Raw genomic sequence first — 25975 nt, 5'->3', positions numbered from 1 at the left:
AGAACCAGCAGAACCAAATGGCTTGACCCTCAGAATGATGGGAATGAGTTTGCCCACAGATAGGGGTGATGCCCTCCAGGGTGGCCAGAAACAGAGCTGGGGCCAGCATCCTGCCACATGCACTGGACACTTGCCAACTTCATGGCTCACAGAGCTATGCCTGCTGGGATGACCACTGCCCTGACAGAAGGCTGTCAAAGGAAGTGTGAGCAGGCCTTCCAGCCACAGGCTTCCCAGTGGTAAGTGCAGGATTCAGGGCTCACTCCCCGACCCTGAGCCCCAGCCTGCACCTGCTGTGTGCAGGCCCCTGCTGGCCTGTGTGCTATGGGGGAGGGAGGCAGTCAGAAGGAGTCACAGAGCAGGATCCATGAGCGAGGCCCCAGCAGTCACCAGGACGGGGTGGGGGTGGGTGGGGGAGATGAGGCTGTGTCTGTGTCTGAGGAGCTACCTGGAAAGGCTTGTAGTCCTCCTTCCAGAGCCCGGGGATCTCCGGCCAAGCCAGTGTGTCCTGCCCACCGAGGCTGCTCCCATCCCCCTGGACAGACTCGCTGGAGATGGCCGTCAGCAGCAGAGAGGACTGGTAGAATCTGGACCTGTTCTCCTGGAGTTGGGGGAGAAAGACACGGGTCATTCTAGAAAAGAGAACATGCTGACGGGAGGAGGACCCCCAGGACCCCAGGCCCCCCACACAGAGATGGCAAGGAGGACCCCGGGACCCCAGGCTCCACTCTGCATCAGAGACCAGAGCACACATCATTTGTCACTTCCATTTAGAGTACAAGTGTCTACACATCACAAAAGCCTTTCTCCAGGGCCCACATATATGCTGGAATCCCCTTCACAGACCTTTATCTGCTCTGGGGCTGGACCTGGCCTCTGTCCAGGGACATCAGGCTGGAATAGGGATGAGGGTGGAGGTTGACGTTGCTGCAGGTGAGAGAAAGGCCCCCCCGCGGAGAAGAGCAGGAGCACCTGGCTGGTGGGCAGGTGTGAGACAACAGGGAGGAGGCAGCAGGAGGTGCAGGTGTGGGTGCTGCCCAGGACGGCAGGGCGGAGAGGGGCACTGAGAGGAGTGGAGACCCTGGGGGGCAATATGCAATGAAGCCTGGGGGCCCAGCCGGCAGCACCCTTGTTAGAGCCAGTGAGCTGGGCCTTCAGGTTGGGGATGCACAGGGCAGAAGTGGAAGGGCCACCCGGGCTCAGGACAGGGTCCCAAGATCCCTGTTCCACATCTTCAGGCACACTAAGCAGGTCACTGACACAGTGCACACAGAAGGCAGCCCAAGACGATCCTGTTTAGGGTACGAGTGGCTGTGGGGTCTGCCTCCCAGTGGGTGAGGCACCAGAGACCGGGGGCTGCCTGCCTGCACCTGCGCTGTCACCGGGGAGGCTGCCACACGCCTGCCTTGGGAGGGAGCCTCGATGCCATCCATGGCCCTGGTGGTGGGGGTGGGGCATCAGACGCAAGCACCAGGAGGAAAGGTCCTGGGGCCAGGGCGCTCTCCGTGGTGCTGATCTTGGCTGGCAGGCACGGTCCTGTGCTGCCAGGGCCTCCGCTCACCAGGGGACAGCAGGGCGGGGCCTCTGTGCTCTGCCCATCACAGACGGTGGCCACGTAGCTCCAGGTCTGGTCCCTCAGGCTCCGCTGGCCTGTGGGTCTCGGGGGCTCAGGCCGTGGCCTCCTCCGGTCCTCCACAGCCTCCTCCTTCAAGAGCCGACTCACAATCTCCTGCTTCCTGCGCTTCTGCTCCTTCTCGAAGGCGCTGCAGGGAATGCTGTCTGGGCCAAGAGCCAGATGCCTCCGACCCAAGAGGCTGGGCCCACTGGGCTCCAGGGGAGCAGATGAGGAGACCCAAGGGCGGCTGGGCCAGACACCCGGGGCGCCAACCCTGGGCTCTCGTGTCCCTGCTCTCCTAGTCCCCAGGCTTCTGGGGCCCGGCTGAGGCTCAGACCAGGGCAGCCTTGGGTGGGAGGGTGCTGCTCCCCACCTGTCCCTCCCACGAGCCAGGACTGAGAGCCTCAGATGCCGAGGAGCTGCTCCCCAACCCCGAGACCCCTGCAGGTGGGGCGATGGTATGACTAGGGGACACTCCCTAGCAGGACCAGGAAGCCACAGCTGGGCAGATGCTAACAGTGACCATGACAGGCTGGGCTAAGAAGCAGGGGGAAGGGACAGGCCTCCAGCAGGAAGAAGAGACACAGAGCCTAGTGTGCAATGCCGGGCTAGGTGGGAGAGCTGTGAACTCGCCCTAGCATCTTGGGAAGCCCTCCAGAGGACCCTTTTCTCTCAGGGTGGGTGCAGCCTAGGACCTGTGAATGGGGACCTTGAAAGCCCAGGGGTTCTGGGGGATGACGGGGTGCAGCATGGACTGAGGCATTACTGAGCACCTGAGACCAGAAAGTGAGCCCAGGCTACCCTTGCCTTCTGGAAGGGAGGAGAGGGCTAGTGGGGGCGGGGCATACAGAGACAAAGGAGTGAGTCACTCGATGTGGGGGCACGCCTGGTGGCAGAGTCAGGAGGGGCTGTGCTGTGAGGCCCAGGAGAGGTACCTCGCATGGGGTGGGGGTGGAGGGGAGACACAGGACGAGAGGCAGCCTCACCAGTTGTGGCAGACGTGCTCCCACTACTCATGCTCCCAGCATGCTCACCGGTTCTGAGCCTCCAACTCCTGGCGCCGGCGCTGATGGCACAGGTGCTTGAAGGCATCCCCACCTTGGGCCAGGATCGCCTTCTTCTCAGCCTGGGCCTGCTGTTCCGCCAGCTCTGTCTTGCTTTGGCTCCATGCTTGAAATTTCCGGAGCGTTTCCTTGGGAAAGGAGAACACGGAGGCTCCAGCGTCTGCAGGTGTATGCGGGCACACTGGAGCTTTCTATCGGATGGGTGACCTCACACTGTACCAGAGACACAGGTGGTGAGGATGTCAGCACCGCTCCCCCTGCACCCTCAGCTGCCTCTCCTGAAAATCCTCCAGGGCTTCCCTTGCAGATCCCTTCCCACATCCCTGGCCTAACTGACCCCCAGGCCCCACTTTCCCCAGGAAGGCCTGGGATGCCAGCACATGGCGTGCTGAGCCTGAGAGGCTGTCCAAGTGCAGGTGGGTGCATGCAGTCCCGCCTGGATCCCGGAAGAGCTCCTACCCGGTTGGCAGAGATACTGTTCTTCAGGGCCAGCACCGCATCCATGCGCCTGCGCATGTGCTCTCGGGCCTCCAGCTCCTCCTTCTGCTCCTGCTCACGGATCCTGAAGGGAGGGCCTGGTCACCACTTGAGCAGCCTCAGGGCTGGGAGGAGCCCCAAGGAAATAGCTAAGTGCAAGCGGGCAGAGAGCTGGGCTGCACATGAGCCACGAGAAAACAGTGAAATCAATTTCTCTAGGTCAGTCCTTGTCTGAAAACAGCAGCTGTTAGCTCAAAACTGAAAACACACGATGACATGAGGGTTCAATGATAAAATCAGAGAATTTCAACATAAAGGCAAGTGACTCACTTTCTCAGGCTTGCCCTTGGCGGGGGTGAGGTGGACACAAGGAAATTGAGGAGAAGGAATGACGCACCTCCCCAACGAGGCCTTCAGGAACTTCAGGGCCTTCCGGTGGTTCTTCTGGGCTTCCTCCACCAGCTTCTGCTGCCGGAGTCCAAGCTCCTTCTGCAGGTGCATGCATCTCCTGCAGGGGCGGCGGGTGGGGAGGATGAGAACATGTGCTGTGAAGGGGGGACAGGAACACGTGCTGTGCAGACCCGGCGGGGACTGAGGCCAAATGCATGAGGGAGGACCCTGCGCCATGCCTGGGGGGGCAGGGAGATGGGGACCCCGCAGGTGTCCATGGTTTTAGATTCCACGGAAGCAGGAGATCCGGCGACAGGTAGAGTGGGAGCTGGAGGAAACCTGTGAAGGTGGGATGGGGGGCAGGGACTCCCCTGGGGTGGGAGGTCGGGCCCCCTGGCCTGCGGCACACCTTGTCCTCCTGCCCTGTGCTCAGAAGGGGCTGCCCCCGGGGAGTGGGCAGTGTCAGGCCTCAGGGCGCATGGGCTGAAGGAGTGGCCAGAGCAGAGGAAATGGCCGGGTGTCCAGGAGGAAGCCACTGTCAGGTCAGGGAGTGGGCATGGCTCCAGCCACTCTGGCCGGGGCTGGGAGGGTGGGCCTGGGCGGGCAGGCAGGGGAAGGGGCGGGCAGGACCCCAGGCCTGGACCCACCGGGCCCGCAGCAGCCTGTTCCGCTCTGCCTTCTCCGAGGCCCCCATCTCCCGGTCCAGCTGCCTGGCTGCCCGCTCCTGAAGGCCTCTCCTGGCGGCTGCAGCCTCCTCTTGGGCCGACTTGCGGGCGTCCTCCAGCTGCCCCTCCTGGACCTCGATCTGCCACAGGGTGCTCCTGGCAGGCAGGGGTGTTCACGTCAGCCAGGGGTAGGAGACTGGGCTGCCCCCTGTGCTGCGGCCAGTCCAGGGATGTGGCACTGCATCTGACTGACGACACCCGGGCCCCTGCCACCCGCAGCTCTGCTCTCTGGGTGCAGGAGAGTAGAGGCCCCACCACATGGCGCCCACCCTCTCACCTGCCTTTTACCATGCCCCACCCACTATGATACAGGCTCCTCGCGGCAGGGTTTTCTGGGATTTTACTCACTGACAATGCCTAAGTGCTGGGATCAACCCCTAAGGGCTGGGATCAGGGTCTGGCACTCAGCATGTGCTTGGTGACAGTGAGTGACTGTTTGAGCTCCCAACCCCCAAAGTCAGGTGTGCCCACAGCGCTCCAGGCGGAATGGCACACGCGCGCGCCCGGAGGACGGCCTTGGGGTCAGCTGACACTTGCTCTGTGGCCCTCCCACCCTCAGCCCACACTGCGAGTTGGGGGGGCTCGTTGACGTCCCTGTGGCCTGGGGTACCCTTGATTCTGGGCACACAGGCTCCAGCAGCAACACCAAGGGCCCTGAAGGCACATCCCCCTGAGAACAGGTTCAAGAGTGACTTCTGGTTGGTCATAGGCCAGGGGGAGGGCTGCCAGGGGTCAGCACGTGACACCCCTGGTGTGGCTGCCATGGGCATAGGCTTGGACACACTGGCCCAGAGGTGGTGGCCAGCTCAGGAAAGCGCCAATCAGTGGACAGGGCTATTTACGAAGCCTTGGTGCCCACGGAGCAACGTCCAAGGAAGAACCAACAACGAGGCCATGGAGCTGGAAGCTGAAGCTGATGACTGCACCAGAGGCCAGAGGGGCCACTACGCTGTCCAAGGCGGACACTGACTGGGCCATGGAACTGGGTAGGCTTCCAACGGGAGCCAGGAGGGGCCTGGATGGCCCTGCTCAGCCGTGATGCAAACAGCAGTGGACTCTGCAGCCATGAAGGGAGGTGCCTCATGGCTGCTGTGTAGGGAGGAGGAGCGGGTGCAAGGCAGTAAACACTGCAGGGTCCGCACACCTAAAGAGGCGGGGGGGGGGCACCCATGATCGGTGGGGATGGGATGCATGAGGGGACATCTGAGGGGACATCTGATGTGTGTTTTCTTGCGTGTAAATTAGACCTTAGCTGATTAGTAAGAAAGTAAGTAGGTATTGGCCATGCCCACATGAGGAGGGGCAGGCAGCTGGGCTCCCTGGGTCAGGGCCTGAGGAGCAGGCAGCTGGGCATGGTCAGCAGACTGGCATTTGGTGGGAGGATAAATGAGTGAAAACACAGAGGAAAATGAGTGGCACGTTTCTGAAGGTCAGAGAAGAGACAGGACAGATCAGACAGGAGATGAGGGTGAGCCTCTGAAGGTCAGAGAAGAGAAGGGACAGGTCAGACGGGAGACAAGGGTGAACCTCTGCTTTTGTTGGAGCTGGACTTCCAGGCATGAACTCCTGTTTCGTCAGACACACAGAAGAACACGTGCTTCCCAGCTCTGTCTGAGAGACAGCCTGGAGCAGTGGGTCCCCCTGGTACCCACCCTGGATCCCTAAACACCATTCTCTCTGCAAGAAACTGGTTCTTGCTGGAACCTTGTGACTGCCAGGCACACCTGGCAGGTCCAGGGCTGGGCAACAACAAACAAGTGGGAACTTGTTGTTACCTCAGAAAGTGCTGGAAAAATGACAGGGAACCAGCTTGAAAGAGGTCCCACTGGCCAAACTGGGGACGATGGGAGCATCGGAACGAATGAAGACGGAGCAGGAACAAGTCACTGAGCAGAAAAGAAGTTGGAGAGTCTGCACTGACACAGAGAGATGTGAAGACAACGTTGTCCTCTACAGCAGGATGAGAACTCGCACACTTAAAGACTCAGAATTAGAAAACTGCTTGCAGGGACCTCTCTGGTGGTCCAGTGGTGAGGACTCTGCTCCCACCGCAGGTGGTCAGGGGACTAAGGTCCCACACGCCACATACACACACACAAAAAAACGAAAATTGCCCTTTGGCAGCCATCATCATAACCGATTCAAGCGAGAAACATCAGTAAATGCAAAACGGGAGCATGAGAGGGGTGGGGAGGGGCTCTCCAGGCTGACACAGTGCACCACAAGTTCCAGCAAGTTCCCACAGGAAAAGTGTGGCTGCACAGAAGGAACCCTGCAGACCACGTCTCCATCAAGGGACTGAAATCTACCCCCCAAGAAAGGGGACCAGTGGCCATCAGGACCCTTGCTGGGGGGCACCAGTGGGGGATCCTAGGCCACCGTCCTGAGGAGACATCACATAAAGGCAAATTGGGGGGCCCTTCTGGGGGCTGAATCTTCAGAAATATTGAGGTCAGAATGTCTTCCTACTGGAGGCAGGACAACCCTCTGTAACCACCCCAGGTGGGACCTCTTGCCGTAAAGTGTCACAAGATAATGGGGGGAAGGGGACACTGAGGATTCTTTGTGCTGTTTTTGCAAGTCTTCTGTAAACTCGAAATTCTTTCGAAAGTTAGAAGCTTTAAAAAACTAAATGGATGATACAGTGATGGACAAAGGCAGGGCCACCAGGGGTGCCCCAGGCTGGTGAGGAGCAGCCCAGATGCTGGCTGGCGCACAGCAGGGCTGCCAGGACAAGCTCCGGGTGGAGTATCTCTCTAGGGGGTGGGCTCTGGGGGGATGCTTGTAGAAGAGGCATAAAGATTTAAAAATCGTTTCGGTTGTTTCATGGGCGCACAAAGAGCAGGAAAAAAGGAAGAAGCAGCTGATTTCATGGTTCCTAAGAACTCCAACAAACGTGGAGAAAGTGAAAAACACTGAACAAAAAGGGAAGTCTTGGCTACCCTTCCATTTTTAGGCAGCTTGAAAGTCAAGTGCCAAGTGTGGTTCTCCATCTCAAGGCCCCACCACCACCCCGAGCCGGCCCAAACTCACTCGCTCTGCTGTAGCACCGCCATCATCCGCGCCTGCAGGTCCCACTCATTCTTCAGCTCCGAGCACAGGCGCTGTGACGCTGCCTCCAGGCGCCCCATGGCTGCCCTGGGGACCGCAGACAGTGGCAGTCAGGGCCTTGGGGTTGCCAGCCCCCAGCCAGCCATGCCTTCACCTGATTTTTCAATTGCAGGATATGAGTGGTCAGCTGGGTGGGCAGAAACATGGCCGAAGGCAGGCTTCTGCTGGGCCTACCCTCACTGATCTGACCACGCTGCCTTTACCCGCTACACTGGCCTCACTAACAAGGATGGGGAGCTGGCCCCTGGTTGCCAGCTCCTCAGAGCAGCAGGCCCAGCCTGGTTTTGGCCCAGGAAGGACCCAGCATACTCACCTGGCAATCAGAAGCATCTTGAGGACAAAAGCCACCGAGAGACCCGCCCTTGGCCAATCCCACCTTGGGTGGGGGCGCTTCAAGAAATCCCCTTGAAATTTCTACTTCAAGTCCCTCTGACCCCCAGTCATCTGAGCCCAGTTATGCTCTGATGAATGGGGTGGGTGGGAATGGGGTAGGACACATAGATGCACCGCCCCTAAATACCCCCTCTAAGGGCAGAAGTGGGTGGGGTCATCTCTATGAGAATGGCCTTGAGTGACACTGACCAGATGGCTCTGGTCTGCAGGCACGTGACCTGGTGCCATCTGGGGCCCTGCGCTGGATGCTCCTCCCCACCCCTACCTAGCCCACCCTGGTGCCCTTGCTCCAGTGCCGTGTGGCTGCTGTTTCTACCACTCAGGTCCCAGCCTGTGGGTCACCTTCTCAGAGAGGGCCCCCTGGACACCCGTATCAAAGTGACCGCCCTCCTGGGTCATGGCCACCTGACTCCTGGTGTCCGCTGCAGGTGTTAGATTCCCACAAGGGCAGGAGATGGGTCCATTCCCTTGCCACCCGGGTGCAGCAGGTGCTAGATGCGGGTCACAATTGGGTGGACACGGCTCCTTGCTCACACAGTGGCCCCAAGGCCCCACCTCCAACCTCTGACCTACATGTTGTTGGCTGCCCTCTCTGCAGCCATCTCGGCTGCTACACTCTCCTGCTGCTTGACCAGGAGTTCCATCCTCCTGCGGCAGGCACGTAGGTCCCCCCTGGAAGTTGAGCCAGAATCAGGGTGAGTGGTCCCATGTACCCCAGGCCTCAGTCTCCCTCTCCTTGGGTGGGACCAGGCCTGGGGTGGGTGACCTCTCCTCCTCCATCTCACACATTCAGGAGTGAAGTTTCATGACATCCACATGGCAGTGTTACTGCTGGTCAGACAGGAGTGGAGGGCAGGGAACCCCTACGGCCAGGGCACCCACACAGCCTGGGGCAGGGGACCAGCTGGCCCACTCACCTTGTCTTCTGGATGAAAAGGTCTTTCTCTTCATGCAGCTGGTCCACGTGGCTCAAGTCCCTGCGCAGCAGGGAGGCTTGCATTTTTTCCTGGGCAGTCAACCTCTGCTTCTGCTTGTCCTTGCTCTGCTCTATTCCTGGACTTGAAATGGAAAGGACAGCTGCTACCCTTGTGTGGGGGCCATGTCTCCTCCACCGTACTGTCCAGAATACAGAGGTCCCCTCACCCTGTCCTCACCCGGGTCAGTTACCAGGAGCTTCCCAGGCCGGCCTTCTGCTCAGCCTCCCTGGGGACACAGTCCAGCACAACCTCTGGGTCCTCCAGCTCCTCTGTGTCTAGACGTCAAGCAAGAGAAAGCAGATGGAGACCCTCGAGCCTGAGGCTCCTGGATAAATCCTGACAGGTGCAGCAGTTCTCAAAACGTGGCCCGGGAAACCCTTTCCAGGGGTTGGCAGTTCAAAGCTATTTTCGTAACAATAGCAAAACACTGCCTGTCTCTTCCGCCCTGAGCTTGGTGAGTGTGGCGTGGAGTTGACAGTGTAACAGGCAGGAAGGCCAGGGGTCTCTAAACAGAGGGAATAGAGTGCAAGTGTCGGACATTTTTTATCTCCCCCTTAAGCAGCAGGAGGAAACAAACTACAAGTATCAGATTTTTTTTCCTTCTTTATACAAAATTAAAAGGAGGTTTCTCTTAAAATTCTGTGTTGCCATGATGACACCTGGTTCCACCTGAACTTAACTTTTCTCAAACCTTGAGCTAACCAATGCATTTTTCTTGTGCAAATGTTTTTCTTAAACTATGTTAATAAAACTATGTATTTGCTTTGGAATTTGCCTTTCTTCAAAATGGTTCCACCTAAGACTAACTTTTTTCTGTTCTCAAACCTTGAGCTGATAATAGCTCAACAAACCAGTATTTATATCAATTGTTTTATGGCTGGGGAAGGACACACCTCGGGCAGTCCTATCTCAAAAATGCATATTGTGGGAGATGGGCCCGGTGAAACGCCCTCAGCCTTGAGGTGTCTCTCTTATCTGATTAATACCTTTCTAACAGACATAAAACAGTTTGTTAAAACTTGCAAGGGGGGCACTCTTTCTGCCCCCTTCTGATGTCTATGTCAGAAGCTTTGTCTATCTCTTTCATACTTTACTAAAACGGTATTATACAAAAGCTCTGAGCGATCAAGCCTTATCACTGGGCTCAGATTAAATCCCTCTCCTCCAGAGGCCAAGAATCCTAGTGTCTTTCATGGCTCAGCAACAACCTTTCAGAGTTTTCCAGAGGCCACATGACACAGGATACCACACCAGACTAGTGAGAGGCAGACATCTGCTCTTAGGCCAGGCTCAGCATGTTGCACCCAGCAGGTTCATTACTGCTATTTTAAGTGAGTAAATAAAATTTTTTTTAGCTTTAGTTCTTAATGCAGTAAACATTGAAAGGTATAACTGATGTAAACCAGCGCTTTTTGGGTCTTCAGTAATTTTTTAGGAATATAATGGAGTTTCCTGACCAAAAAGTATGAGAATTATTGCCTTTGAGAATCACTGCCGATTTCTAGCAAAACACGGCTTATCTACAGTCCTTCATTAAAGCTCAGCAAAAGTGACTGAAGAGAAGTTCTAAACGGCACGAATCTACAGGCATGAGACGGGGGCAGTAGGAGGGAGAAGGCAGCACAGTTTAGGGGCAGGGGCTCTCAGGCGTGGAAGCGGTTCCTCAGTGTCCCTGTAAAGGACACCGCTGGTGTCCAGCACTAGCCCAAACCAAAGCACATCTTAGGACTTTTTTTTTTTAATCCAAAAGTTTCCAGGAAAATAAAACAAGAACAGGTCACATTCAGAGGACTGGAGGAAACACGGCACCAGATTCCTCGACAGAGACGCTGGAAACCACAGTCGACACCTTCAGGGTCTCAGCCACACGGACCCTTCCTCCAACTAAAGACAGAATACTATAGGCTGCCTTTTTGAGAAAAATGTGAGCTTAAAAAATGTAGCTTCTGTGAAAAAAAAGGGAATTAAAGGGCCCCAATCAAGCCCACCCTATGCCTTCTGTGCTGTGAAATGTATGTTCTTTGTGAGGGGACCCTTCTTAATTACCATCTTCCATGAGCGGCTTGTCATCCAAAAGCTTCTTGTCATCTTCTTCCATCCTGGGGCAAAATCAGCTGCAAAAAGTTTACAAAGTATAGAGACGGATTTAAAAAACATTAAAATAAAACTGGATTTCAAAGAATTAACCATTTCTTTTCTAAAAAGACATTAAGAAGAAGAGAGGCCACAGAATATGAGAAATTATCTGTAGTACACAGATCTGAGGAAGGTCTCACACCCAGAATATTACAGACGTGTAAGGATTAGCACTTACACATCACCGCAGATGGTGACTGCAGCCATGAAATTAAAAGATGCTTGCTCCTTGGAAGGAAAGTTATGACCAACCTAGATAGCATATTGAAAATCAGAGACATTACTTTGCCAACAAAGGTCCATCTAGTCAAGGCTACGGTTTTCCCAGTGGTCATGTATGGATGTGAGAGTTGGACTGTGAAGAAGGCTGAGCGCAGAAGAATTGATGCTTTTGAACTGTGGTGTTGGAGAAGACTCTTGAGAGTCCCTTGGACTGCAAGGAGATCCAACCAGTCCATTCTGAAGGAGATCAGCCCTGGGATTTCTTAGGAAGGAATGATGCTAAAGCTGAAACTCCAGTACTTTGGCCACCTTATGTGAAGAGTTGACTCATTGGAAAAGACTCTGATGATGGGAGGGATTGGGGGCAGGAGGAGAAGGGTACGACAGAGGATGAGATGGCTAGATGGCATCACTGACTTGATGGATGTGAGTCTGAGTGAACTCCGGGAGTTGGTGAAGGACAGGGAGGCATGGCGTGCTGCGATTCATGGGGTCGTAAAGAGTCGAACACGACTGAGTGAACTGAACTGAACTGAACTGAACTGAAGGATCAGTGCAGCAGAAAAGACGATCTACAATCAAAGGCGTAAAGGAGGACCCTCAACGGGGTGGGGTGGGGGCAAAGTCGTGGTGCATCAAGACCCACACCTGAGGGGAACCCCAAATTGAAGGACCATCATAATTGCAGAGGTTCTCCCCAAGAAGGGGGGTCCAAGACCCACATCAGGCTCCCCACCCTGGGGGTTGGCACCAGAAAGACAGGCCTCTGGACATCTGGCTTTGAAGGCCAGCATGGACTTCCCTTTGGGAGAGGCAGAGGGCTGTGGGAATAGCAACACTGCTCTTAGAGGACCTGCACAAAGTCCCACACACTCGGGGCCCCAAGCAGAAACAGGAAACTGAGAGGAGCCTGGGCCAGACCCACTGCTGACCTCAGGAAAACTCCTGGAGAGGCTGGAGGTGCGGGCAGCTCACCCTGGGGACAGGGACGCTGCCAGCAGCTGTTCTTGGGGAGCTGGTTCTAACATTAGGGCACAAGGCAGAGAGTGCCACATCACACTCCACCCTCCAGCTTATCAGTGCCAGGACCCAGCCTGCACACCAGTGAGCTGACACACCTACTCCAGGACCCCCAGGCCCTGCTGCCAGACCCACCATTGGCTTGACACTAATTCTGGAAGCCCTGGGCCCCAGCCCTGCCCTCCAATGGGCAGATGCTAGACCAGAACTACCACAGCCCCACGCCGTGCCATATCAGAACCCAGCTTGCCCACCTGCAGGCCAACATCAGCTCCAAGACACCATGGAGCCCTCAGCCAGCCACCCCAGGATCTGGTCCCACTCACCTGCAGGCCAACATCAATTTGGGACATCCTAGACCCCTCAGCCCCACCCACCAGTGGCATGTATACACACACACATACATCTGGGCCTCCTTAGTGGCTCAGGTGGTAAAGAATCTGCCTGCTATACAGGAGACTGAGGTTCAATCCCTGGGTCGGAAAGATCCCCTGGAGAAGAGAATGGCTACCCACTCAGTATTCTTGCCTGGAGAATTCCCTGAACGGAGGAGCCTGGTGTGCTAAAGTCAGACACAACTTGGCAACTAACACAAATATATACACACTGCTATATATGAGTCTCGTTGGTAACCACAAACTAAAAATCTGTAATAGATACACACATACAAAAGAGAAAGGAATCCAAAGGTAACAATAAAGACAGTCATCAAATCATAAGAGAGAAAAACAAAAGAAGAAGAAAAGAACAAAAGAGAACTAAAAACACAGCCCTCAAACAACTAACTAAATAGCAAGAAGTACATACCTATCAGTAACTACTTCAAATGCAAATGGACTAAATGCCGTAATTAAAAGACACAGAGTGACTGAATGGGCCCACATATATGCTTCCTCATAGCTCAGCTGGTAAAGAATCTGCCTGCAGTGCAGGAGTTTCCAGTTCAATTCCTAGGTCTGAAAGATCCCCTGGAGAAGGGACAGGCTACCCACTCCAATATTCACGGGCTTCCCTGGTGGCTCAGATGGTAAGGAATCTGCCTGCAATGAGGGAGACCTGGGTTCGATCCCTGGGTTGGGAAGATCTGGGTTGGGAAGATCCCTGGAGGAGGGTATGGCAACCCACTCCAGTAAAGAGCTTCCCTGGTAACTCAGCTGGTAAAGAAGCTACCTGCAGTGCAGGAGACCCTGGTTCAATTTCTGGGATGGGAAGATCCCCTGGAGAAGGGATAGGCTACCCACTCCAGTATTATTGGGCTACCCTGGTGGCTCAGATGGTAAAGAATCCACCTGCAATTCAGGGAGACCTGGGTTTGATCCCTGGGTTGGGAAGATCCCCTGGAGAAGGGAGTGGCTACCCACTCAAGTATTCTTGCCTGGAGAATTCCATGGACAGAGGAGCCTGACAGGCTACAGTCCATGAGGCCACAAAGAGTTGGACACAACTGAGCAACTTTCACTTCACAAGAGACTCACTTCAGATCTAGAGACACATACAGACTGAAAGACATGATGGAAGAAGGGATTCCATGCAAAATGGAAATGAAAGAAAGCTGGGTTATCAATAGTTATATCAGACAAAGTAGACTTTAAAACCGGAGAAGGCAATGGCACCCCACTCTAGTACTCTTGCCTGGAAAATCGTATGAACGAAGGAGCCTGGAAGGCTGCAGTCCATGGGGGTCACTAAGAGTCGGATACGACTGAGCGACTTCCTTTCACTTTTCACTTTCGTGCATTGGCGAAGGAAATGGCAACCCACTCCAGTGTTCTTGCCCGGAGAACCCCAGAGACAGGGGAGCCTGGTGGGCTGCTGTCTATGGGGTCGCACAGAGTCGGACACGACTGAAGTGACTTAGCAGTAGCAACAGTAGACTTTAAAACAAAGACTGTTATAAGAAACAAAGAGGGACCCTACATAATGATCAAAGGATCAAGCCAAGAAGAAGATGAACAATTGTAAACAAATATACACCCAATTTAGGAGCCCCTAAAGACATAAAGCAAGTATTAATATTAACAAACACAAAAGGAGAAACTGACAGTAACACGGTAATAGTTAATGTAAGGGGGGACTTTAACACCCCACTTACATTACTGGACAGGTCATCCAGACAGAAAATCAATAAGAAAACACTGGGCTTAAATGACACATTAGACCAAATGAACTTAAATAGATCTATATAGAACGTTTCATTCAAAAATAGCAAATAATTTCAAGTGTACATGAAGCAGTCTCTAGGACAGATCACAGAATCCACATATCAAGTCTCAACAAATCTAAGAAAATTGAAATCATATCAGGCATCCTTTCTGACCACAAAACTATGTGACTAAAAGTCAACTACAAGGAAAAAACCACAGGAAACACAAACACAAGGAGGCTAAACAATACACTACTAAACAACAAATGGATCACTGAAGAGGTCAAAGAAGAAATTAAAAATTTCTTCTAGGGACAAATTTGACCTAGGGACAAAGGAAAACAAACCAACAAAATCCAAAATCTGTGGGGTGCAGCAAAAGCAGTTACAGGATGTAAGTTTATAGACGTACAGGCTTACCTCAGGAAACAAGAGAACTCTCAAATGAACAGCCTAAACATAACCTAAAGCAATTAGAGAAAGAACAAAGAAAACCCACTTAGCACAAGGAAAGAAATCTGAAGATCAGAACAGAAATAAATGAAATAGAGACTTAAACAATATCAATGAAACTGAGCTGGTTCTCTGAAAAGATAAACAGAATCGATAAATCCTGAGGCCAACTCATCAAGAGAAAAACAGAGAGAGGGCTCAAATCTAGAAATCAGAAGTAAAAAAGAAGTTACAACCAGAAATACAGGTCAGTGCAACAGGATAGAAAGCACAGAAATAAACCCACACGTTTATGGTTAATTAATCTACAACAAAGGAGGTAAAAATATACAATGGAGAAAAGACAGTCTCTTCAATAAGTGGTTCTGGAAAAACTGAACAGTTACATGTAAAATAATGAAATTAGAACTCTCATACCACACACAAAAATAAACTCAAAATGGATTAAAGACCTAAATATAAGACTGGATACTATATAACTCTTAGAGGAAAATACAGGCAGAATACTCTCAGACACAAATTGCAACATCTTTTTTGAACCATCTCCTAGAGTAATGAAAATAAAAACAAAAATAAAAAAATAGGACTTAATTGAACTTTAAAGTTTTTGCACAGCTAAGGAAACCATAAACAAAAAGAAAAGACAGCTCAGAGAATGGAAGAAAATATTTGCAAAGGAAGCAACCAAGGAATTCATCTTCAAAACATACAAACAGCTCATGAAGCACAATATAAGAAACAAACAACTGGGGAGTGCCCTGCCAGTCCAATGCTTGGGACTCTGTGCCTCCACTGAAGGGGGCACGGGTTCAATCCCTAGTCACTTGGTCAGGAAAGTAAGATCCCACACACTTGCAGCATGGCCAAAACAACACACACACACACACACACACACACACACAAAATCCCACAAACAAACCCAACAAAAAATGGCAGACCTAACTAGACATTTCGCCAAAGAAGAAATACAGATGGTCAACAAACTTATGAAAAGATGCTCAACATCACTGATGATTAGAGAAATGAAAATCAAAAACTATATGAGGTATCACCGCACACCGGTAAGAATGCCCATCATCAAAAAGCATACGAATGGTAAATGCTAGAGAGGGTGTGGAGAAGAGGGAACCCTCCTGAACTGTTAGTGGAAATGTAAATTGGTACAGTCACTATGAAGAATAGTACGGAAGTTCCATAAAAACTGAAAATAGGGCTACCATCTGATCCAACAATCCCACTGGTGGGCATCTATCTAGAGAAAACCATAATTTGAAGATACATATATCCCAGTGTTCATAGCAGCACTATTTACAATAGCCAAGACATAGAAGCAACCTATGGTCCATTAACAGATGAATGGAAAAAGAAGTTGTGAGATATATATGATCATATATATACAGCTGGCATCATAGAAATACAAAGCACCGTAAGAGATTTCCACAAAAAGCTATTAAAAAAAATACTGTCAACAAACAGAACTCCAGGAGCAGATGGCTTCACAGGTGAATTCTATCAAACATTAAAGAGAAGAGTTAACACTTATCCTTCTCAAACCATTCCAAGAAAATATTACTCAACCGTTAAAAAAAGAATGAAATAATGCCATTTGCAGTGACATGGACCTAGAGACTTCCGTTCTAAGTAAAGTAAGTCAGAAAAAGATGACTATCATATGATCTCACTCATATGTGGCATCTAAAAAAACACAATACAAATGAAATTATTTACAAAACAGAAACAGACTCACAGACTTTCAAAACAAACTTATGGTTAACCAAAGGGGAAACATGGCGGGAAGAGAGAAAGCAGGAGTTTGGAATTAACATACACACAATAATATACGTAAAATAGACAATTAACAAGGATCTACTATATAGCACAGGGAACTATACTCAATAGTATAAATTATTATATCTGTAAAAAATTATATGGGAAAAGAATCTGAAAAAGAATGGATATACGTATATCTGAATCACTTTGCTTTATAATCTGAAACTAACACAACAAAGTAAATAAACTATACCTCAACATAAAAATTAGGGGACTTCCCTGGTGGTCCAGTGGTTAAGAATCTGACTTTCAATGCAAGGAATGTGGGTTTAATCTCTGGTCAGGGAACTAAGATCCCACATACTGTGGGGCAACTGAGCCTGAGCATCCCAACTATAGAGCCCACATGCTGGACCCCGTGCATCACAACTAGAGAGAAGCCTGTGTGCCACCACAAAGAGCTTGCGCACTGCAACTAAGACCTGATACAGCCAAAAATAAATAAGTAAATGATAATTTTAAAAATTATAAAATAAAATAAATAAATTAAAAAATGTTACAACTGGCATCATAGAAATACAAAGCACCATAAGAGATTTCCACAAAAAGCTCTTTAAAAAAATACTGTCAACAAACAGAACTCCAGGAGCAGATGGCTTCACAGGTGAATTCTACCAAACATTAAAGAGAAGAGTTAACACTTATCTTTCTCAAACCATTCCAAGAAAATGCAGAGGAAGGAATGCTTCTGAACTCATTCTATGAGGCCAGCATCACCCTAATACTAAAACCAGACAAAGATATTACACACAGAAAATTATAGGTCAGTATCACTGATGAATATAGATGCAAAAATCCTCAACAAAATACCAGCAAACGGAATCCAATAATATGTTAAAAGGATCTCATACCACGATTAAGTGGGATTTATCCCAGGGATGCAAGGATGTTTCAGTATCCACAAATCAATGAATGTGAATACTCATTAGAAGGACTCATGCTGAAACTGAAGCCCCAATACTTTAGCCATCTGGTGTGAGGGAGCTGACTCACTGGAAAAGACCCAGATGCTGGGGAAGATTGAAGGCAAAAGGAGAAGGGGGTAGCAGAGGATGAGATGGTTAAATAGCATCATTGACTCAATGGACATGAATTTGAGCAAACTCTGGGAGATAGTGAAGGATAGGGAAGCTTGGTGTGCTACATACAGTCCATGGGGTTGCAGAGTTGGACGTGACTTAGCGACTGAACAACAACACAGTCAAAGGCTTTAGTGTAGTCAATGAAGCAGATGTAGATATCTTTCTGAAATTCCCTCGCTTTCTCTATGAGCCAATGAACGTTGGTAATTTGATCTCTGATTTCTCTGTTTTTTCTAAGCCCAGTTTGTACATCTGGAAGTTCTCAGTTCATATACTGCTGAAGCCTAGCTTGATGGATTTTGACCATTACCTTGTTAGCATGTGAAATCAGTGCAGTTGTATGGTAGTTTGAACATTCTTTGGCATTGCTCTTCTTTGGGATTGGAATGAAAACTAACCTTTTCCAGTCCTGTGACCAGTGCTGAGTTTTCCAAATTAGCTGACATTTTGAGTGCAGCATTTTAACAAAATCATCTTTCAGGATTTTGAATAACTCAGCTGGAATTCCCATCACCTCCACCAGCTTTGTTCATAGTAAAGCTTCCTAAGGTCCAGTTGAATTCACACTCCAGGATGTCTAATTCTAGGTGAGTGATCACACTATCATGGTTATCTGGGTCATTAAGATCTTTTTTGTATAGTTCTTCTGTGTATTCTTGCCAATTCTTCTTAATCTCTTCTGCTTCTGTTAAGTCCTTGCCATTTCTCTCCTTTATTGTGTCCATCCTTGCATGAAAGTTTCTCTTGATTACTCCAATTTTCTTGAAGAGATCTCTAGCCTTTCCCGTTCTACTGTTCTCCTCTATTTCTTTGAATTGTTCATCGAAGAAGGCTTTCTTATCTCTCCTTGCTATTCTTTGGAACTCTGAATTCAGATGGGTAAATCTTTCCCTTTCTCTATTGCCTTTCGCTTCTCTTCTTTTCTCAGCAATTTGTAAGGCCTTGCAGACAACCACTTAGCCTTCTTGAACTTTTTTTTTTAAAGATAGTGTTAGTCACTGCCTCCTGTACAATGTTACGAACTTCTGTCCATAATTCTTCAGGCACTGTGTCTACCAGATCTAATCCCTTGAATCTGTTTGTCACCTCCACTGTATGATCATAAGCGATTTGATTTAGGTTATACCTGAATGGCCTACTGGTTTTCCCTACTTACTGCAATTTAAGCCTGGATTTTGCAATAAGGAGCTCATGAGCTGAGCCACAGTCAGCTCCAGGTCTTGTTTTCCCTGACTATACAGAGCTTCTCCATCTTCGGCTGCAAAGACTATAATCAATCTGATTTTGGTATTGACCATCCGGTAATGTCCATGTGTAGAGACATTTCTTGCATTGTTGGAAAGGGTGTTTGCTATGACCCATGTGTTCTCTTGACAGAACTTGTTAGCCTTTGCCCTGTTTCACTGTGTACTCCAAGGCCAAATTTGCCTGTTACTCCAGGTATCTCTTGACTTCCTACTTTATATTCTGGTCCCCTATGATGAAAAGAACATCTGGGGAGGAACAAGATGGCAGAGGAGTAGGTGGTTATGGAGCATCTCTCTCCGTGGATACATCAGGAATACACCTTCAGCCACAGAAGTGCTTGCAGAACACCAGCTGAGAGCGGACAGGAGTACCTGACCAATAAAAAAGAATATATAGAACCATGCAAAACTCGGTAGGAGGAAGCAACTAGGGGGAAAAACAGGAGTGTTAGTAGGACTAGACCTGCCCTCGGCAGGTGGGAGAACTGAAGAAGGGGTCCAATCCCCACATCGGGGCAACTGTCTGAGTCAGAGGAGAAACACTTATTAAGGCTGAGAGTGAAACAGCTGATCTGTGACAGTCTAAATGGAATGAGAATCAGACAGTCCTTGCTGCAGCCATACGTACCCCAGACAAGGGGGCAGGTCCCCTAGAAGGTGCAATGCCTGGGAGCTGGAGTGTAGGGATTGTGGAGCAAGGTGAGGGCTGTTGTTGACTGCAGAGAGATGGGCCAAGGGGACATGAGGGAGGAGCGGGGTGGGAAATGCCTTTGGAGGAAAGCCAGGCAGCCATGGAAGCAAGGTGATACTGCTGAGTCATGTGTAGGGGACGGAGCCATCACCCTAGCCTCTTTCTCCCCACAGGCCAGCAAAGGCAGCTGAACAATAGAGAGGCTGTCCAATCAAGCACCTGATGCACCAAACTACAGAGTAGGACCCCACCCAGGGTGCCCCTTTAAGTGCCTGATGCATGGAACAACAGAGAAGGACCTCAGGCAAGGGATCTCTCTAAGTGCCTGAATGGGCGGGGCTACAGAGAAAGACTAGGCAAAGAGGCCTTCTGATCACCAGCTACCAGAAAAAAAAGACTCTGATAGGGCTGCAACTCCTGCAGCTGAGGCAGTCTGTGTTCCTGGACACTTGGCGCGCCAGGATCCAGCTGTGCCAACTGCATGCTCAACCCTCACTGGGGCAGAGCTGCCACAGGCAAAAAACGTCTTGCATCTATGCATGTGGGGTCGCTTGGGTTGTGTCCAACTCTGCAACCCTGTGGCCTGCTAGGCTTCTCTGTTAGTGGGGTTTTCCAGGCAAGAATACTGGAGTGTATTGTCCAATACTGGTTGCCATACCCTTCTAGAGCACTATATTTCCTGATGCCCTAGCTGCTAACTCTCCTGAGTGCCTGGTGCTGGCAGAACCCCTGTGACCCAAGCAGCTGCACCACCTCCACACCTGGTCCTCACAGGGCCAAATCCAAGTCCTCCAGGGCAGCCTCAGGAGCAGACCCCAGTGGATGACCCACATTCAGAGGTGGAAATAAAACCACAATTGAAACCCAGGGGCACTGTGGCTAAGGAAGAAGACACAAAACCTTCCCACCAGCTGTACAAGCTTCAGATTAAATCCACACAATCAACTAGGCAGACTCTATTTCTATTGAATATATGAAAGGACACTGAAAGCTCCCACAAAAGAAAACACACTAGTTCTGATAGCTGTGGACACTGGAGGCAAGTATACACAGGAGTAGAACCAGATTAAAGTCTGAGATGCCCCCACAGAAGATCCAGAGACCAGCACAGTGTTGGAGGGCATCCCAGGGAGGGGAGGTGGACTGTGACTCCCAGTGAAGGAAAGGAAGCTGACAGCAGAGACTAATGTAAAACATTTATTATTCTTATATTTTGACTTGTTCCATAGTTTCTTTTGGATTTTTTATCTCTCTTTTTTAATCTTCTGTTGTAGTTGTCGATTTTATTAGCACTATGAGATCTAACTAAGCTTTTGAGTTTTTTTTCTAGTCACTTTTTATTGCTGTTATAAACCTCTGCCTCTAACTTGGTCTTTAACCTTGGAGTTCTATGGAGTTCTATAGTTTTCCTTTTCTATTTAATTTAATTAAAGAAATTTAAACCAATTACTATTTTTTCTACATTTACTCCTTCGTTTGCTTTTCCTACTGTTCTTTTCCCCTTGAAGTTAATCTTTAATATATATAAATCTTCTTTATCTACTTCTATTTAACCTTGCACGTCTATTCTTTCTTTTCTCACCATATTTGTTAGTTTTGTTTTCATTGCTTTATTCCCCAGTTGGCATCTTGCTTTAATTTTGTTTTCCAGTTTGTGCTTTAGTTAGTTTTGCTCTTAACTGGGGGGTATCATTTTTGGTTTCCTTTGTTTACCTGGTCAACTGTTGTACTTGTTGGACTGTTTTTATTTTGCTTATGGGTATATATGTATATGTGCATATTTCATTATTTTAATTCTTATTTGCCTGATTTTGTAACTGCCATTTACCTGGGGTTCACCTTTGGTTTCTCATTTATGGGTATTTGTTTTAATCCCATTTAACACCATAACAAACCACCTGTGGAATCTCCGTTCCTGGCCAAGATTAAGCCCTGAGCCTCTGGAGTGGGAGCACTGACTCCAAGACCCTAGACTACCAGGGAACTAACCCTAGGGAGTATCAAATAGTGAGAACTCCCACAAAGGAAACCACTTGAATACAAGACTTGGCATCACCCAACCATCATCCTGTGCAGGACGCCTCATCCAAACAACAAACAAGACAAAAATACAAACCCAATCATCAGCAGACAGATTACCAACTCACTCAGCCCTGCCCATCAGAGGCAAAAAAAAACACAGCACAAACCTCACCCTACACAAAGCTTACACAAACCACTGGACCAAACTTAGGAGGGCAGAAACCAAAAGGAAGAAAGAATTCAACCTTGAAGCCTGGGAAAAGGAGACCTCAAACACAATAAGTTGAAAAAAAATACTGAAAAGGCACGGAAATACTGCACAAATGAAGGAGTAAACTAGAAACACACAAGCCCAAGTAAATGAAGAGGAAATAGGCAAATTACCTGAAAAAGAACTCAGAATAATTATAGTAAAGATGATAAAAAACCTTGAAAATAGAATGGAGAAAGTGCAAGAATCATTTAACAAAGACCTAGAAAGTATAAACATACAAACAACACAATAACTGAAATTAAAAATACTCTAGAAGGAATCAATAGCAGAATATCTGAAGCAGAAGAATGGATCAGTGACCTGGAACCCAGAAATAAACCCATGTACCTATGGGTATCTTATTTATGACAAAGGAGGCAAGAATATACAATGGGGAAAAGATAGCCTCTTCAATAAGTGGTGCTGGGAAAACTGGACAGCTACATGTAAAAGAATGAAATTGGAACACTTCCTAACACCATACACAAAGATAAACTCAAAATGGATTAAAGACCTAAATGTAAGACCAGAATCTATAAAACTCTTAGAGGAAAACATAAGCGAACACTTGCTGACACAAATCAAAGCAAGATCCTCTATGACCCACCTCCTAGAGTAATGGAAATAAAAACAAAAGTGAACAAGTGGGACCTGATTAAACTTAAAAGCTTTTGCACAGCAAAGGAAACTACAAACAAGGTGAAAAGACAACCCTCAGAATGGGAGATGGTAATAGCAAAGGAAACAATTGACAAAGGATTAATTTCCAAAATATATAAGGAGCTCATACAACTCAATACCAGAAAAACAAACAACCCAATCAAAAAGTGGGAAAAAGACCTAAACAGACATTTCTCCAAAGACCTACAGATGCCTAACAAACACATGAAAAGATGCTCAATATCACTCATTATGAGAGAAATGCAAATCAAAACTACAATAAGATATAACCTCACATTGGTGAGAATGGTCATCATTAAAAAGTCTACAAACAATAAACGCTGGAGAGGGTGTGGAAAAAAACAAACCCTCCTGCACTGTTGGTGGGAATGTAAATTGATACAGCCACTATGGAAGACAGTATGGAGATTCCTTAAAAAACTAGGAATAAAAGCACCATATGACTCAGAAATCCCACTCCTAGGCATATACCCTGAGGAAACCAAAATTTAAAAAGACACATGTACTCCAACACTACTTACAATAGCTAGAACATGGAAGCAACCTAGATGTCCAGTGACAGATGAATGGATAAAGAATTTGTGGTACATATACACAATGGAATATTACTGAATCATAAAAAGAAACGCATTTGAGTCAGTTCTAATGAGGTGGATGAACCTAGAGCCTATTATATAGAGTCAAGTAAGACAGAAAGAGAAAGATAAATATCGTATACTGATACATATATATGGAATCTAAAAAGATGATACCAAAGAATTTATTTTCAGGCCAGCAATGGAGAAACAGACATAGAGAACAGACTTATGGACATGGGGAGAGGGGAGGAGAGGGTATGATGTATGCAGAGAGTGACATGGAAACTTACATTACCATATGTAAAATAAATAGCCAATGGGAATTTGTTCTATGTCTCAGGGAACTCAAACAGGGGCTCTGCATCAACCTAGAGGGATGAAATGGGGAGGAACATAGGAATGAGGTTCAAGAGGAAGGGGTCATATGTATAACCTATGGCTGATTCATGTTGAGGTTTGACAGAAAACCAAAATTCTGTAAAGCAATTATCCTTCAATTAAAAATTATATAAATTTAAAAATAAATCACTTTTTTATCATACACACACACACACACAAGAACATCTGTTTTTGGCGTTAGTTCAAGAAGGTCTTGTAGTTAGTTCTTCATAAAACCGGTCAACTTCAGCTTCTTCTGCATCGGTGGTTGGAGCATAAACTTGGATTACTATGATGTTGAATGGTTTGCCTTGGAAATGAACTGAGATCATTCTGTTGTTTGTGAGAATGTACCCAAATACAAAAGAGTGTTTAGGACAGTTTTTTTTGACTAAAGAGGGCTACTCCATTTCTTCTAAGGGATTCTGGTCCACAGTAGCAGATATAATGGTCATCTGAATTAAATTCGCCCATTCCCATCCATTTTAGTTCATTGATTCCTAAGATGCTGATGTTCACTCTTGCCATCTCCTGCTTGACCATGTCCAACTTACTTTGATTTATGGATCTAACATTCCAGGTTCCTAGGCAATGTTGTTCTTTACAGCATCAGACTTTACTTTCACTACCAGACACATCTGCAACTGAGCATCATTTCCACTTTGGCCCAGATGCTTCATTCTTTCTGGAGCTATTAGAAATTGTCCTCCACTCTTCCCCACTAGCATATTGGATATTTTCCGACCTGGGGGGGCATCTTTCAGTGTTATATCTTTTCGCCTTCTCATAGTGTTAATGGGGTTCTCACAGCAAGAATACTGAAGTGGTTTGCAACCCCTCCTCCAGCAGACCACGTTTTGTCAGAAGTCTTCAATATGACCACTGGGCCTCCTGGGAAGCCCAATTAGACAAGAAAAAGAAATAAAAGGAATACAAATTGGAGATGAAGAAGTAAAACTGTCACTATTTGCAGGTGGCATGATACTATACACAGAAAATCCTAAAAACCCACCAAAAAATTACTGGAACTCATCAGTGAATTCAGTAAAGTTCAGGATACAAAATGAATACACAGAAACCTGTTACATTTCTATACACCAACAAACTATCAGAAAGAGAAATGAAGAAAACAATCCCATTTACAATCACACCAAAAAAAGACTAAAACACCCAGGACAAACTCTTACACCAGGCTCCTCCATCCATGGGATTTGCCAGGCAAGAGTACTGGAGTGGGGTGCCATTGCCTTCTCCAAACTAAGGAAGTAAAACACCTGTAATCAGAAAATTATGAGACACTGAAAAAAGAAATTAAAGATGACACAAACAGATGCAAAGACATACCATGCTCATGGATTGGAAGAATATTGTTAAAATGACCATACTACCCAAGGCAATCTACAGATTCAGTGCAATCCCTATCAAAATACCAATGGTGTTTTTCACGGAACTAGAATAAAGAATTTTAAAATTTGTATGGCAACTCAAAGACCCCAAATAGCCAAAACAATCTCTTCCCGACCCAGGGATCGAACTCAGGTCTCCTGCATTGTAGGCAGACGCCTTACCATCTGAGCCACCAGGGAATTCAAGGTAGAACTGAGTAAACTTGTAATTCTAAATGTTCATATCAGGAACGGAGATAGGCTAAAACTTAATGTGCTAAATATCCAACCCAAAGGGCTATAAAAAGAGCTGTGATATAAACCCAAAGAAAGCAGAAAAACAAAAAAGATCAGAAATTAAGGCTACAAAACAAACATGTGATAAAGATGTTCCTCAAAGCCAGAAGTTTGTACTTTTGGAAGATTTATACAATTGACAAATCTCCAATGAAAACGATAAATAAAAGAGAAGAAACAAGTCATCCATATAAGAAGAAAAGGGTCTGTAAACACAGACATGAAAAAAATGTAACAATGTCATCAACAACTCTACAGCAATAAATCTGAAAATTGAGACAATTGACAAATTATTAGAAAAATAGTACTAAACAAAATTGTTCTGAGAACAAAAACTAGAAAACTTAAAAATTCCTGCAGCTGTAAAAGAAATTCAATCAATAAGCAAACAGGTTCCCTCCAAGAAAACTCTAGGCTCTGAGGCTTCCCTGTCCCATTCTGTGAGATGTCTGAGGTTCAGAATGCTCCAGTCTCACACACTTTCTTCCAGGAAGGAGAGGCAAAAGGCTTACTCTCTGACTCATTTCAACGGATCACTCAACTTTTGCTACCAGAGCCCAACAGTGAAAACAGGGAAAGAAAAATCACAGCCCAATTCACTCTCCAGTTGAAGAACCACCAGGCTCAGCCACACACATAGACGGATGACACATTACAACCAAGATGGAATTGTTCAGCCTTAGAAACCAGGTTGGAGAAGACAATGGCACCCCACTCCAGTACACTTGCCTGGAAAATCCCACGGACAGAGGAGCCTGGTAGGCTGCAGTCCATGGGGTCGCTAGGAGTCGGACACGATTGAGCA

General features: G+C 48.1%; 1 protein-coding gene across 1 annotated transcript in view; it reads right to left on the bottom strand.

Annotated features, from left to right (window-relative positions):
- The window catches only part of CFAP74 (cilia and flagella associated protein 74), a 56752-nt gene extending 45902 nt beyond the window's left edge, over positions 1–10850 (bottom strand). Inside the window, exons 1-11 of the mRNA XM_068985753.1 lie at positions 10799–10850; positions 8943–9027; positions 8693–8833; positions 8349–8447; positions 7305–7409; positions 4194–4367; positions 3554–3664; positions 3139–3241; positions 2650–2807; positions 1472–1763; positions 449–601 (exon numbers count right to left, since the gene is read on the bottom strand). Of these exons, the coding sequence (XP_068841854.1) occupies positions 449–601; positions 1472–1763; positions 2650–2807; positions 3139–3241; positions 3554–3664; positions 4194–4367; positions 7305–7409; positions 8349–8447; positions 8693–8833; positions 8943–9027; positions 10799–10850 (1473 nt within the window). The remainder of the gene's footprint in view (positions 1–448; positions 602–1471; positions 1764–2649; positions 2808–3138; positions 3242–3553; positions 3665–4193; positions 4368–7304; positions 7410–8348; positions 8448–8692; positions 8834–8942; positions 9028–10798) is intronic.
- Between the last annotated feature and the right edge of the window lie 15125 nt (positions 10851–25975).

This window comes from Capricornis sumatraensis, chromosome 14 (assembly GCF_032405125.1).
Source record: "Capricornis sumatraensis isolate serow.1 chromosome 14, serow.2, whole genome shotgun sequence".
NCBI classification, from domain to species: domain Eukaryota; kingdom Metazoa; phylum Chordata; class Mammalia; order Artiodactyla; family Bovidae; genus Capricornis; species Capricornis sumatraensis.
Note: the sequence above shows the minus strand (reverse complement) of the source record. Positions and strands in the feature narration are given on the sequence as shown.